The following is a 16186-nucleotide window of genomic DNA, read 5'->3' on the forward strand; positions in this document are numbered from 1 at the left end:
AGCAGACACAAATCCCTTGTGATGAGTGCCGGAGCACAGTTACCTGAGGATGGGGAGACTTAAGAAAGTAGGGAGAGGAGAAAGAGTGTGGCAGTAGATTGGAGAGGAAAGAAAAGTATGGGCTTGGCTGTAGGAATGAAAGGGAAGAGAAAAGGAAGAGTAGAATGAAGGCTGATTTATCACTTCCCAAATGTACACCATCACACAGTGGTGGTGGTGTTTGAAAGTACGGCTCTCGCTGTAAAGCGGTGGAGACTTTAAGGAAACATTAATATTCAAGATTATAATGAAATACACACCTTTCCTCCAACGGCACCTGGAAGACCCAGCACGCCTGAATCCCCCTAGAGCCGACAACAGGGTACAACCAAACACGGTTACCAGACCGGACCGGTTATCAGAGGCCAACTTCACTGTTAGCAAACACTTGATGTAGTCTGTATGTGTGTTAGCTTTGCAATGGTTCTTCACTTTCAACATGTCAGAGGTATGACTGTTCCTAAGTTTGTTTCCCAGAGTGAGAAGGTAAGCTAGTTAGCCCAGCTTTCTCATGTTTATTTGACGTTTATGTATTCCATCTTTTCTCATGAACTATGTTAAACTCATTGAGAAGCTTTGTGGCTCCAGTTTCAAACTGCAGAAAATTGATTTCATTCATTTTGACAAAGGACGTAAATTAATGACTTAATGATTACCTTTTCTCCCTTAGGACCAAGAAGTCCTGGAGAACCATCAGTACCCGGCAAACCAGGCAAACCCTATAGTCCACAAGATCAGAGAAGTTCTCTCTTTGGTTAGAACAGTTATAACATCATCATGATTCAGATATTTATGGATTGTTGGGTTAAAAGAAATAAAACTGGACACCCACTGGTTGACCAGGAGCCCCGTCCTTTCCTGGAGGACCAAATGCCCCAGAGGCAGATGCTGTGCCTCTTGTAGAGGGACCAGGAAGACCTGGGGGACCAGGAGGACCTGGTGGGCCAGGAAGTCCCTGCAACAAGAGAAGAGAAGTTGTAAATGAAATGGAATTTGTAATGCATTACGTGTCAAAGATTAGCAGATTAAATCCCTTTTTTGGACTGAACTTTGACATTTAAGGATTCTGTTAGTAAAAAAAACCAATGCATTTCTCTCACCCGCACAGATTCCAGATCAGGAAATCCAGAGCCCTCCATGTCCACAAAAGTCTGAAACACATCAACTGGAATCAGTTGGATTCAACAAATGATTCACACAGAGGGAGTCTGGTGCTGATACATCTTTACTTCCACTGTTCAGCATCTGACTGAGGCTAACGTTCACTCACAGATCTCATGCCTGGTCCTGGGGGTCCTGGAGGTCCTGGGAGCCCCCTGGCGCCAGGTTGACCTTCTCCACGATCTCCCTGTATGCACACAATTTATAAAGATGATTCATTGGGGCTCAATGATTTTTCTCATACAAACATTATTTTGTATCATAAATATGTGAAACATGTGTCTCCTGTTTTTTCTGTTGATGTCACTGAGCGTCTCACCTTCTCTCCTTTGACTCCAGAATCACCTGGGGTTCCTGGGAACCCTGGAGGACCATCGGAACCCTGTGGCGAGGAAACAAGAGGTTGTCATTGTGTTTAAAGTTTTACTGTCATAGACTAAGCTTCTCTGATGTTTCATCTTAAGATAACCTTTGACTGTTTGCACAAATTCAATTCAATTAATTTTGCAGGTAAAACAACAACTTACAGTTTTCCCGTCCTCACCAGGATCACCCTGTGAGAGTGAAATAAAGAAAGAATGAGTCACTTCATATCAAACTGCATATTTGTTTTGTCATTTGTTTGAAATGTTTAGACACCTTGTGTGTTTCACGAGCACGTTACAGTGTGTGTGTTCTGTTCTGTTCTGGACTTTACCTACACACAAGCAACGTTGGTTCAACATCTGCAGCACCTTGTGAAAAATACATATTAATTCTACTCACTGGCTCCCCATCAGCTCCTGGTGGTCCCTCGGGTCCTGAGGCACCTGGTGGTCCAGCTGGTCCTCGAGGTCCTGGGACTCTGGAAGCAACTGTGCCATCATTGCCAACTGAAAACTCAGTGGCGGGCCCTGGAGGGCCTGGTTGACCAGCTGGCCCAGGTGGACCAGGCTCTCCCTTTGTACCTTGGTAGCCAAAGCCTGCAGAGCCCTGAAGATGAAAAAACATCAGGGTTAGCCGAGGGGATGAAATGAATGCGGCTCAGTTTCTCGTCTTCGATGCTGCAGCAGAGGGAAAGCTGATCAGCATCACTCAGGTAGAGATGATCAGCTGACCGGCTGCAGAGATGCACTAAACATGTGAAGGCCTCCAGAGCTACAGAGACTCAAACCAAAGCAGCCAAAGAAAGACCAAGCTCACCTTTGATCCTTTTTCTCCCAGTTCCCCCTGAAAACACAAAGAAGAGACAGTGTCACATTAGTGTCAGAGGTCTTCATGTTGAAACATAAATACTGACACAGAGCACTAGATAACAACTATATCCACATATAACCTTGCTTTTATTACTGCTTTACATCTCAACCAAGCGGCAACCTCGGGTCTAGAAATATGAAGCCCATGCAGAAGTATTATAAACTGCAATTCATCGAGCGTCAACTTGAGGCTGGCTGCAGAAACACCGGAAACCACATACACACCCATTCAAAGAAGACAATCTTTACAGCAGAAATAAACATGTTTACAGTCTGTTTCAAAAAACGGCTTGGGTCCACAAAGCATATTTCTCTATCAGTACACACTGTATGGGGGGTGAATTTTTTTCTAACGCAACGGTTCAGACGATATTAAGATTACAAGTTTTTGCCCAAATAAGTTCATGACTGATATGACTGACAGGCAGGAACACATAGCTGTTGGCTAGGAGGCTCAAACCTTGTCTCTTTACCTCACACTAAGGCTGTTTTCAAACCTCCTACTATACTAGCAGTATGTTCTGATTTGGGAAAAATTCAGTATGTAGTATGTGAACAAGAGCAAAATCTGCAGTATGCCAAAACTCCCCGGATGTCGTACTGATTCGGGAAAATTTTACAGTATGCATCTGACCAGTCTCCCTCACGTACTGTTTCCCACAATGCACAGCGCTCGTTCAGCTTTTTATTTTTCTCTTCTTTTTTCGATGAAGGAACTCAGTTTTGAGGTGCTGTGAAAATTATAAAATGACATATAAACCACTTCTTAACTTTTTAAATCATAAGTGATGCTAAAGAAGCAGTTTCTCTATCAGCTTGGCCGTTGTTCACTTCCACATTCAGGAACAGGAAATCCAGTGATGTCTGGCTCAGCGTACTGCAACACAGATCCAACAGAATAATCATACTGCATACTACCTTCAAACACAGTATGTAGTAGGCAGTACCTACTGTCTACTACATTAGTAGTATGTAGCAGGCCATTTTGAAAACAGCCTATGTTAGGTTGGGTTCAACATTTCCAATATGGCTGACGCAGATGATTGGTTTCAAAACAGCGCTCAGGAACAGATGGGTGACGTCACCGATACTACCTCCATTATTTATACAGTCTATGATCTCAACCAAGCGGCAACCTCCAGTCTAAAAATATGAGTCAATGCGGAAGTGTTAAAAGCTGCAGTTCATCGAGGATCCACTTGAGGCTGACTCCGGAAGTACCAGAAGTCACATACACATGAATGGGACAAAGCTGGTCTTTACAGCATTAATAAACATGTTTACAGCCTGGTACAAAAGATGAGTGTAGTCTGAATAGCTCATTTCTCGATGTCCTCTCACTGTGAGGAGGGTGAATTTTTTTCTAATGCAGCAATTTCAAAGATATTGAGATTACAAGTCTTCCAATGAGAGGCACAGCTGCCTTTGGGAACACTGCAGCTGTTGGATAGGAGGCTCAAACTCCGCCTCTTTACGTCACACTGGCTCGACAGAAGCAATATGGCTGCGGCCACCGATTGGTCTCAAAACAGCTCTTCAAAAACAGATGGGTGACGTCACGGATACTACGTCCATATTTTATACAGTCTATGGTCTCAACACACTGAATCTTAACCCCTGTGTCATGGTATGTACTGTATCACCAAACTTCACACAGCCTTACTGCTAATATGTAATATTGTTCTTTATTTTGAAAATTGTTTCAGTTTCCTGTTGGATTGTATTTGTGTGTGTTTAGTACAGGAGACAGTCAAACAGAAGCTGATTATAAAAAACTGTATTATTTAAAATACACCAACAGAGACTCAAATAAAGAGACAGAACGTTGCTGAAGTGTGTATGGCAGTTGCAAATTACTGAAGGTCACTCCATTATAATAATAGTATATATCGGAAACTTAATTCAGAATTTCTTCTTGTTAATTTGATTTGTTATCCTTTTTGATTCAAGTTAAAACTCAATAGCTTCTTTTTTAGTGGTGCTCTGCAGCATTCACACAGCATGGCCTCTGTGCAGGGAAATAAAGTTTAAGTCAAATGTGAAGACTACTTAAAGTGTTCTGACTCCACAGTACGAGGATCGCTTTTAAAGCAGTGCTGACCTTGAGGTGGTTTTAGTGTACTGTTTCAGATTGGTTTGGTGTTTGTAGGACTTCTGTCTTTGTTGATTCATTAGAATCATAACTGTGTGGTTTATTTTATTTCATGTTCAATCTGAATTTTACAGTATTTAAAATTAACGTTGAAATGAAACTCTTTACGGGAAGAAGGGGCAGAATATTTTTAAATCAACAGCTGGGAAAAATGATGTCCTCTCCTTTGACAGTTGAACATGTTGTTCAGTTCTTCGTATAACATATCAGCCTCATGAGACAGATACACATTTAATCTTTAACAAATAAAAGTACTATATGTGTTAAAACAGATTGGATGTGTTAACATGAGTACAGCCTGAGATAACTGCTTACTGCTAGATCAGGATTTACAGCTCCCCCTTGTGTTCCTTTAGGGCATTTCACCACAGCTCATGTACTGAATCTGTCTCTACCTCTGTTCTTTCTTTTTCTCTCTCAGTTCTTTTACCAACTAGCTCACTGCCCATCACAACCTTCAGAGGAACTAATTAAGTTAATATAATGTTTTCATGCACCATTACCCCGGATCCCAAACTGAATAACAATGAGTATTTATCTAATACAGTTACTGCAGACAAAAAGAAAGGTTCAGACCTTCTCTCCGCGGGCTCCACCCCGGGAGCTGGAGCTGGAGCCAGAATCTCCCTTTGGCCCGATCGGACCCCTGTCTCCTTTCAGTCCTCGGTCTCCTTGGTCGCCCTTTTCTCCTTTAGACCCAACTGGCCCTGAAAACACCCACAGAGACAGAGTCATTAATACCCTCATGAAAAGACCTTTCAGAAATGATGAATGATTGTATCCCCAAACCCAAACAATACACATGACATTTCCTGCTCCCAAAAGAAGAGGAGGAGGGAGGAAAATAAAATGACTTTGCTTGATGGAGCGAGAAACCCAGTGTGCACAGCCTCAGCTTAAAGGCCATGTCAGGGTTCCAGATGGTTACTGTCCACACCTTCCCACACTTGCATGCACCACCATGCTGCTGAGCTGACTTCACCGACAACTTTTACCAACATCAGAGCAACAGAGGGTTAATATTTCCATTCTCCAGCACTGCGCACATTCATATCATCTTCTTCTGGCATCTTCTTACATTTTTAAGTTTAAGATTTGGAATAACGCAATGAAAAAATTCAAACTGATACATGAACATGGAATATTCACCGAAGAAAAGAGTATGCCCCACATCATAGCATTAGTAGGCTCAGCTGAAGTTTAATACTCGTCCTGCCCTCATCACTTCATGCAGTAAACTGCATCTGAGGATTTACCAAACTCTTTCACAATCCTTTTTTCCAGTCATCCTCATTTTCTCTCCCCTTTGCAATTTCCCTCTTCCAATTGTGCTCCTCTATTTTCTTCCTTGTTGCAAATTTCTACACGAGATTACAGCCAGAAGAGCCCAACACTTTCATCCCCCTGGCTTTTACACAAACATGTCCACCACCCCGTGTGAATTCAAAAGCTTTCAGTTGTCGGTTTCATGCATTCTTTAGCTTGTGTGCTTTTGAAATCCATGTGAGGTCCTACATGAGGAGAACACATGGAGTAGGTTGAACACCAGCCCAGAGAGTAAAAAAGGAAAACAAACACAGGAAATGTGGATGCTTGTCTCTGCATTTTTTAAAACTCCCTCGACCCACCTGGTGACCCAGGAAGTCCGGGTCTTGACTCCACAGGAACTGAAACCTGCCGGGAGTCAGTTGCTGGACACAACGCAAAAGACAGTGTTACATTAGTCTCCATGAAAACCGTGTTTCAGGTCCGTTAGATGGTCCAGGATATGACTGGAGCCACTCTGTCCTTTTGTTTATTCAGTCATAATGCTTTCTTGTATGAATGAAACAATGAACTTTTGAATCATTCAAAAGTATTGTTCTATTAATTTTACATCCTATAATATCTGTGTCCAATCTATTCTCTTATTAAACTGTTAATGCTCGTTGTTCAGTAACCAACACGTGATGTTCATTTAGCATGAACAGAGCTATTAGCTGTATATAAATGTTATCATCAGTGATCTCTAGGGATACAATAAAGAAGAATTATACATGTCAAACACTGTTATCATATATCTACTAGATCAGGGGTTCCCAAAGTGTGGGTAGGGACCCCCTTGGGGGTCACGAGACACAAACGGGGGTCACGTGAGATGTCGTTCAGAATGTTTTTTTAAAGTTATCTAAAATTAGTACATTTTACCCATTATAGTAAAAAATATGGACAAAAATTGTCGCTAACCTTGAAATCAAACCTTGAAAATAGAAAATGTAATGAGTTTTCTGCCTTTCTTTTCTCCAGATGACTCCTAAGTTTAGGGTTAGTGAACAGTTAATTATCAAAAGCATCAGTAGCAGCAGGTTAACTCATAACAGCACAGGGAACACAGACACATGCTCATATAGGTAGGGTCATTTTCTGCAGACCAGCTAAATGAAGACACATTAAATCACTTTGAGGGACAGTGGGGGTCACGAGTCTTTGGCACCTATATTTTGGGGGACACAGGCTGAAAAGTTTGGGAACCCCTGTAGTAGATGAAGTAGGTGAAGCATGCAGTTATATCTTGTTGCATTTACATTTTCAATCATACAAAATATCATTATTCATTTAAAAATGGTGCAAGTTTTCTCACCAGCATCTAAAAGCTGTAACATAGCTCCAACACATCATATTTTAAATGTATGTTGCAACTTAATAGGGATAGATCTCAAGCTCTAAAAACTGCAAATGAACTCTATATATCTCCAATTAAATATACATGTAAGCCATATCATATCACATTTGATACTGAATAGCTGATGGATAGTAGTAATCCAGTAATGTGGCTTTACTCTGCCATGACCTCATGATGGTAGCCCTCGATGATGACTGAGATCCACAGTGTGCCATCACACTCTCATTAAACATCTTTGTATTTAGCTTTAGTGTTGATGATTCCTAATCATGAAGTTTACTGGAAATGTAATGTGTTTAAATAAAAAAAACAAAGCAATCATGAGGTTCCCAATGAAAGTGTGTTCCTCAGTAGAACTGTTCAGGTGTAATTCACACCATCACCACTAGGTGGCATCAAGTGGCTTTAAGAGTATTTAGAGGACACAGCTGAATTTGTCGGCAGACTGTGGGGTGTTTAGAAGGAAAAGTACAAAGCATTAGTTCATAATAAATGTATCTTCATAATATGATCTTCATATTCAATTAAAAGATTCTGGTGTATTTGTATCGAGGATATTCAAACAGATATTCTGCAGGTGTTTACTGTACTGTATTTACAAAGGATGATACTATGGTATTTGTCTTGTGTATTTGAATCTATCCTGATGAGTTTATTTTTCTTTATCTACATATTTCTCTGTTTTCTTGTAAATGAACTGATCCTGTGCAAAACCTGGATAACCTGCAGCTGTAACAAAGTCACCTTCAGTTTGGAATAAAAATGGCCTCTGCAGAAGGCAGTTGTGAAAAACACTTATAATAATACATAAGGAGGAACACTGGGAAAACCTTCTTCCCATAATAATACCATATAAAGGAAAACCTCAAGGACAGGGAAATGTATACAGATAGTAAGAATGTTCTTTAACCCTGACAGTAATACAAAAAGTATCTCTACCCAGCTTTGTGATTACTGAGTGAAAAGGGTCAAATTATCCTAAAGTCTCTGGGTGATGTGTTAAACATTCAAGAAATCTTGCATCCTTCTGCAACAAATAAAAACTGCTTGAACAAGTTGTCATTTAGCAACATACACCACGAGACCTCAGCTCCTGTACTGCATTAATTCATCTGTCCACTAGAGGGAGACGTGTGTCAGTGAATCTGTTTAAAGATGGCTCAGAGGAGCAGTTTCTTCTAGGAATATGAACCCTGCGACACCTTATGGCGTCATTATTCTACCTTCCATACCCAACAGGTGAGCTAAGTCACGTTTCAACATGTGAAGCTACCACATCTTTTTCTCCCTCTCCGTAAAAACCACTACATATTCGTCAAACACAGGGACATTTGTGAAACAGTGAGAGGCAGATCCAAAGTCATCTGTAAAAACACTTCTGTCGACATAAAACAACACTCAACTTTCGGACTGGTAAAGCTTTGTACAGGACTTTTACAGAAACACAAAAGAGACTTCATTTAGAGTCAGTGTTGATGTGTCCCTGGTAGAAGAGCGGTTGAACTTTAGAAAAGTGAGTGATTATTGAATGAAAAACATGTTCAGTCTCAGATAAACTCACCAGTTTCTCTTGAAAGTGACACCTCCTCTTTCTTGATCACTGGTGGCTGCTGGATAGGCCGAGAAGAGGGAGGAGCAGTCTGCAGGGGAACAATCATACAAGAGACACATTTCAAAAAGGGTAACAGTTGACCTTTAGTTGAAGCCTGCACTGACCCTGCACAGAGATCTGTAAAACCAATCCGAGGACCCTCACAGAATGAGGGATGGTTCACATTAATCTGGAACAACCCAGTGTGAGTCATGTTTCTGCACTGTGGTAAAAGTTAAATCCTTCAAATCTTTATAGTTTGTGAAGTTGAAGCTTTCTTTCTCAGTAACGAGACGATTCCAGCTTTACTTCAGGACTTTTTTACAACATGATTGAGTCAACGTGCGAAGACGGAACACTGTTCCTTTCTCTTTTCAGGCATCTTGTTCAGTTTTTTAGTAATTGTGGTTTACGTGTTGATCACTTTCAGACATCTCATCGTAAAAACTGCTCTTAATATGAACATTTGTAAGGCTGCCATGGAACAAAGCCATGGGTCGATCACACAGATCGAGCCTGCAGTTGCAAACAGGCATAAAAACACTGTGAGAAAAATAACGGAGCATGTTTACTGCACAACGAACAAACACCAACCTTCATTCATGAAAATGTTTGTGTATTTGTGTTTATGTGTGTCATTGACTGTGCAGAAGAAGTGGATGTAGCATCCACGGCCCGTATGCACGTCCAGCCATTAGCGATGAAAACGGGCTGTTTGTACTAATGGTTAAAAAAAACGTGATTAGCGGTCTGCATGAGCCAGGTTAACACCCCAACAAAGCATTACATTTAATGGAGGTAGACTCCACCATTACAGGTGTTAAAGGCAAGATCACCACACCTGTTAGGCTGTTTAAAGGATGGAGGACATCGTGCTTATGTGTTACTTATTAAGACCACATATGAGAAGACAACGGATATATAGGGATCGAACCAATCCTTTGGAAAAGTATGATCTTTGAGGATTGACTTGCTGATGACAGCTGTTTGTTCATTTTATATTCTTGTAGTAAAATGTCCATTTCTTCTTGATCTTCTCTCAGTCACACCGGTACAGCTCGTTGTTTATGTGTAGGAGGCATGTGCAGTTTGCATTTGTTGGATCGGGGCTTTCCAGGAGGTTCCCTGGACATGTGACATTTTGCACTAGCCTCGCTCTCATGGTGCAGTTAGTTAATTGGCCAATTATTTGCAGTTGTGCATGCGGCTAACGCTACAGCCAAATGGGCCGTTCCATAACGCTACATTAAGACTAATGGTCCCATTTGTGTAATAACTGGACGTGCAGATGGGCCCCGGTCTGAAAAGTGAAGTGTAATGCACTCTCATTCAAATAGCCAGCATGGGGTGACTGCACTGGTTGGGTTAGAGTTAGTCTGACTGTGTAACAGTAAAGTGGGGCTACTTCTCACATTTGTGTTGCAAATGTTAGCATCACTTGGCACACCAGTTTGACATTGTTTCCTCACAGACTCTGTGAGCTGTGTTTAGCTGTGTTAGATAATCAAGGCATGCTAAAATGACAAAATGTTTATTTTATTTACTAGCTTATTTTATCATTTTAGCGTGCCTTGTTTTCATTACTATTGTCATATTGTGTTATTTTAAATGTTAAATCCTGTGCTTCTATAGTGAAGAGGTGCTAAACTGCTATTTATTATTTCACAACAATGACAATAAAGATCTATTCTATTCTATAAAGTGAGCTCAGTGTTTGCTTGTAGAAACGACTAGAAAATTCTTCACTTCGTAACACTTCTCTTCTCAAGCCTTCTTCAATCAAAACACTATTTATTTTACTGACTACAATGTTCCATTTAAAGTCAAATAAACAATAAAGCAGGGCAGGTTAAGGGCTGCAGCTACTTTAGGATTCACCTGTTCCCACCAATAACTAACAAGTCAGTTTATTTCTATCAGGGAGGACATTTCTTTAAAAACCTGACATCAGACTGTCAGTCCAGTTATTCCAGCAGTCAGCAGTGAATCGTTGATGCACCATGTTATGTAATGTGAGCTTTAATATCATTGCCATGTATAGCACAAAAAGTGTGAAACCTTCCTCAGTGAACATCAACCTGTGGAGCCCGCTCAGTCGTTTCCCAGCTATCCTTTCTTCTCTGACCTTTATACCAGCATTTTAAGAATGCATTAATAAATCAAACTGTGTCAAACTGGCTTGATAAGTCCGGACATTATTGCTTTCAGAAATGTTTTGTGTACTCTATAAAGTGTGGACAAAAGACAGACAGATCAGCCTCCAGTCTGCGAGCAGTCTGCAGCACTGGCTGAGAGAAGCAGCAGGAGTGTTCGGAGTAATTGATGGTTGGGGGAGTTGGGATCGCCTCGGCTTCCAAACTGCCTTTGGGTGAAAACGAGACAGGGGGACGGAGTAATACTAATACCCCCCAAGCGGCTAAAGATCATTCTTCACCGGTGACACACCTCATATTGTCACCTGAGGAATTCAGGACAGGGGAGGGATAAAGAATGCAGCAGAGGGGGCAGCTGAAGGGGCGAGTGAAGCCGGCGTTGATAATTAACCGCTTTGCTCACAGGGAAACTTTTCTCCCCGCTGTGTTTCACAGCTCTGGATATGCCAGGAATTTGGCTAGACCAATATTGACTGTCTTGATTTGATAATATATATTAATGGGATAAAGAATACCCTGTTTTCACTCCTTAAACTATCCATCATAGCTGCGGCTGACGGGTGGGAGGCGCTGATCTTTAGAACATAAGTGCTGATGGATTTGAACCACACAACCCCCTGAATCTTTAAGCAGGTATGCAGCTCCTTGGGCAGTGAACACATCCCGCTTCTGCAGCCTGTTTCAATGGTGGCTTTAGGAAGGAACCCAAAGTGAACTTTAAGATAGTGCACAGATTATTTAGGGTTGACCTTTTCATAAAATGAACTGTCTGGTTGATACAAGAACTGGATTGAGCTCTCATGTGCGTGACTTCATTAAATAAATAAAACAAGAATCAGGAAGCTTGAGTCGGAGATCTCTTACACAAACATTGCAGCACAATAAAACTTACAGTAAATGTAAAACTGTAGCACCACCATCTTTGACTTGTACTTAGCTAAACTTTCTCAAATTTAAACAGCCTTAACATATCAGAGCAACATTGTTTTATTTGTTATCATTGTGCATGATTTTGGATGTGAAACATTTTAAAACCAAATTGAAACATAAATTGCACAACAGCTTAGGAAATGTAGCCCTGTTACAGCCTTGAAGGATTTCAGTCAAAGCTGATTCTAGGTCAAGTAGTCAGACTTAGACGGCTGAGTTGAATCAAGTTTTTCTGGTCTATCAGTGCTGGGTATAAACCTACAATAAATACAACACAAGAGGCTTCTAGGAGTGAAGGCTAGTAACCATGGGAAAGCCTTTAACAGGAAGCTATATTCTGAAGGAGTCAGATAGAGAAATGCGACACCGAACACATGAATATACTCCTCAGTTTAGTTGGAGGATGAACTATGAGAGAGCATTTTAAAGCTCGGCTCACTGTCGTCAAGGCTGGTGGTATTAAACTTCAATTCTTTGCTGTAACTGATTTGCTAAATCTTAGTTTATTGTTTTCTGTATCGTATTCTTCCAGCTGAATCTATAAGTGTGCAACAGATTGTGGAGACACGGCATGCATCATGGTTAAATGATCCGTTATTTATGACACTTTGACAAGACTCTAAAATCACAGCTATGTTCAGATTAAAGTCCTGTGAGCTGTAAGTCAGGAGTTAATTGAGTCTTATAAAAGGTGTCAAAGTCAAGAAGCAAGTCAACAAGTTCACAACTACATTATGACTGAGTTTAACTCTTAACTGGAATAATGCATTCATATTGATCTTATTTTTAAATCTGCTTTTTATATGCATATGTAGTTATATATGGATATACACTACCAGTCAAAAGTTTGGACACACCTTCTAATTCAATGGTTTTTATTTATTTTAATTATTTTCAACATTGTAGATTAATACTGAAGACATCAAAACTATGAAATAATCTGGTTTTGCCATAATCTGGATTACAACAGTAGTCAAATATGGCTATCCATTGTGTACTAACCCTACCTCGGAACAACACAACTGATGGTCTCAAACACATTAAGAAGGCAAGTCATTCTACTAATGAACTCTTGACAAGGCTCATGTTCATTAGAAACCATTCCAGGAGACCACTTCATGAAGCAGACTGAGAGAATACCAAGAGTGTGCAAAGCTGTCATGAAGGAAAAAGGGGGCTACTTTACAGAATCTAAAATATAAAACAGATTCTGCTTTGTTTAACACTTTGTTGTTCATTACATAATTCCATATATATGTTCTTTCATAGTTTTGATGTCTTCAGTATTAATCTACAGTGTTTACAATCATTACAATAAATACAAACCCTTGAATGAGAAGGTGTTTCCAAACTTTTGACTGGTAGTGTATGCTGACAGCAGCTCCATCAACTCCAGCTTAGACTGTGTTCCTGAAACACTTCCTCTTAAGGCCTCCTGCTGAAGGGGGCACTTGGATTCCCACAGTGGCACCGTTAAGGATGACTGAGTAGCTCTACCATCTATCACTATGAATTCCAGCATGACAAAATGGAAAGTTTCACTTCTACGACTCCCCCTGTCTGACGTGGTTCTGCCCAGACTTGCCTTAATTGCAGCGGTTGGACAATAGTGCAGAGTGTGGGCTCTATCTTCTGGGAGCAGACATCAGATGGAAAGACAGCAGCAGGTAGGCATTAGATGCCAGCTGTTGTGTTTTACATTGCATATTACATGATGCTACTAAATGCCTACTGAACAGATGGAAAAGCCCCTTGTAAAGGTTTGAGTAATGATGGAGAGACTTCTGACTGGATGGAGAGACGCCCTCCCGTCTCCTTCTCTAACTGTCTTTCCACCTCTGTCAGTTCCTGTTCTCTGTTGATGGAGAAACCAGTCAGAATAACAAAGCCTGGAGGCGGAGGGCCTCTGACTTGGATCAGATCAAGTCCAAATTGACATCTGGTTTTTCTAACTCTCCACTATAATTGTGAGTTGGAGTGCACACATGCACACACAGCAGTGGCGGTGTAAGGTGGAGGCTGTGCTACTATTTGGTCTGCTATCTCTGAGGGTGGGAGGATGTGAGTGGGTGTCTGTGGAATCTGATGGTGTGTGAGTGTGAGAGAGACAGAAAGCAGGGAAAGGACGACACAGAGACAAAGGGAGGTAGATAAAGCCAGCGTGAAAAGAAGAGACACCAAAAGATCAGACAAGAGCACGCAATGATTTACACAACGCGTGGAACGACTGTTAAAATTATAGGTGAAATAAGAGAACGAGCGTGCAAGTGTGCGGAAATATAACAGTGCAAATGACAACATCTAGAAGTTTGCACCTCCATCGATCTAAACACACCTTGTCTGATGTTACATGAAGACTCTGCTGTTTGATCACTTAAAGGTTGGGCTGCAGACTGAGGGTTGAAATGAGAATGAAGGCATGGTAACTCTTCTTGTAGACCGTGTTTCATTTCAGACAGCAACCAAATAAAATGCAACAAACTCTTCAAAAGAATTTATAGTTAACTGTCCTGTTCGCCCACTTTTAACCCACAAAGGTCGCTTTTTTCCCACTCTGACAAGGGCAAACTCTATGTTTAACATCTTTGTTCCAAATGTATAAGACAGAGGCGGCTCAATTTCCAGACATCAACTCAGCAGTTTTTAATCTCTCTTAAGGGATGAATGTTCGCTCCTTTCTGACGAGTAACTTGAGACACGAGTGGTTTATCCAACACAGCTATGACTCAGTTTGTAGAAGCAGTGTTATGTTGTCGGGTAAAAGTGTGGATCCATCAGTTGACTGAATCCTCCTCAGGGGGACACAACATCCAGTGTTCATTTATTCTGTGTCTCTAGAGCAGTTATTGTATTATGTCAATGACTGAATGTAACACCACTACAACTACAGCTAGTCAAATGGATTCTGTTTCAGGGCCTTTAAACTGTGAGCAAATGGGTGAGAAACTCAGTCTGTTTCACCAAGATGTACTCAAAGAAACGGGGGCGGGCAGGCAGGCAGGCGGGCTGGAGGGAAGGAAGGTAGGATGGAAGGAAGGAATGATGGAAGGAAGGAATTTAGGGAGGTAAGTAGGTAGGTAGGTAGGTAGGAAGGTAGGTAGGTAGGTAGGTAGGTAGGTAGGTAAGAGGGAAGGAGGGAAGGAAGGAAGGAAGGAAGGAAGGAAGGAAGGAAGGAAGGAAGGAAGGAAGGAAGGAAGGAAGGAAGGAAGGAATTTAGGTAGGTAGGTAGGTAGGTAGGTAGGTAGGTAGGTAGGTAGGTAGGTAGGTAGGTAGGTAGGTAGGTAGGTAGGTAGGTAGGTAGGTGAGAGGGAAGGAGGGAAGGAAGGAAGGAAGGAAGGAAGGAAGGAAGGTAGGTAGGTAGGTAGGTAGGTAGGTAGGTAGGTAGGTAGGTAGGTAGGAAGGGAGGTAGGTAGGTAGGAAGGTAGGTAGGTAGGAAGGTAGGAAGGTAGGTAGGTAGGAAGGTAGGTAGGTAGGTAGGTAGGTAGGTAGGTGTCTGTGTCTCTAGAGCAGTTATTGTATTATGTCAATGACTGAATGTAACACCACTACAACTACAGCTAGTCAAATGGATTCTGTTTCAGGGCCTTTAAACTGTGAGCAAATGGGTGAAAAACTCAGTCTGTTTCACCAAGATGTACTCAAAGAAACGGGGGCGGGCAGGCAGGCAGGCGGGCTGGAGGGAAGGAAGGTAGGATGGAAGGAAGGAATGATGGAAGGAAGGAATTTAGGGAGGTAAGTAGGTAGGTAGGTAGGTAGGAAGGTAGGTAGGTAGGTAGGTAGGTAGGTAGGTAGGTAAGAGGGAAGGAGGGAAGGAAGGAAGGAAGGAAGGAAGGAAGGAAGGAAGGAAGGAAGGAAGGAAGGAAGGAAGGAAGGAAGGAAGGAAGGAATTTAGGTAGGTAGGTAGGTAGGTAGGTAGGTAGGTAGGTAGGTAGGTGAGAGGGAAGGAGGGAAGGAAGGAAGGAAGGAAGGAAGGAAGGAAGGAAGGTAGGTAGGTAGGTAGGTAGGTAGGTAGGTAGGTAGGTAGGTAGGAAGGGAGGTAGGTAGGTAGGAAGGTAGGTAGGTAGGAAGGTAGGTAGGTAGGTAGGTAGGTAGGTAGGTAGGTAGGTAGGTAGGTAGGAAGGAGGGAAGGAAGGTAGGTAGGAAGGATGGAGGGAAGGAAGGTAGGTAGGAAGGATGGAGGGAAGGAAGGAAGGAAGGAAGGAAGGAAGGAAGGAAGGAAGGAAGGAAGGAAGGAAGGAAGGAAGGAAGGAACGAACGAACGAA

General features: G+C 41.7%; 1 protein-coding gene and 1 long non-coding RNA gene across 5 annotated transcripts in view; one reads left to right on the forward strand and one right to left on the reverse strand.

Moving 5' to 3' along the window:
- The window catches only part of col18a1a (collagen type XVIII alpha 1 chain a), a 91940-nt gene that overhangs the window by 13802 nt on the left and 61952 nt on the right, over positions 1-16186 (reverse strand). For 2 of the 4 annotated variants that reach the window (XM_034694653.1, XM_034694651.1), the window contains 12 exons: positions 8811-8889; positions 6216-6278; positions 5164-5294; positions 2383-2409; positions 1966-2172; positions 1728-1754; positions 1520-1582; positions 1310-1387; positions 1140-1190; positions 872-994; positions 696-758; positions 300-344 (listed from right to left, as the gene is read on the reverse strand). In XM_034694653.1, coding sequence (XP_034550544.1) covers positions 300-344; positions 696-758; positions 872-994; positions 1140-1190; positions 1310-1387; positions 1520-1582; positions 1728-1754; positions 1966-2172; positions 2383-2409; positions 5164-5294; positions 6216-6278; positions 8811-8889 — 957 coding nt within the window. The remainder of the gene's footprint in view (positions 1-299; positions 345-695; positions 759-871; positions 995-1139; positions 1191-1309; positions 1388-1519; positions 1583-1727; positions 1755-1965; positions 2173-2382; positions 2410-5163; positions 5295-6215; positions 6279-8810; positions 8890-16186) is intronic. The other 2 variants (XM_034694654.1, XM_034694652.1) reach the window with 1 other exon arrangement.
- Positions 898-1693, forward strand: LOC117820744. Its single transcript, XR_004632832.1, has 3 exons — positions 898-1016; positions 1148-1389; positions 1540-1693. It is a non-coding gene; the product is annotated as an uncharacterized LOC117820744 (long non-coding RNA).

Source organism: Notolabrus celidotus, chromosome 10 (assembly GCF_009762535.1).
Source record: "Notolabrus celidotus isolate fNotCel1 chromosome 10, fNotCel1.pri, whole genome shotgun sequence".
NCBI lineage: Eukaryota > Metazoa > Chordata > Actinopteri > Labriformes > Labridae > Notolabrus > Notolabrus celidotus.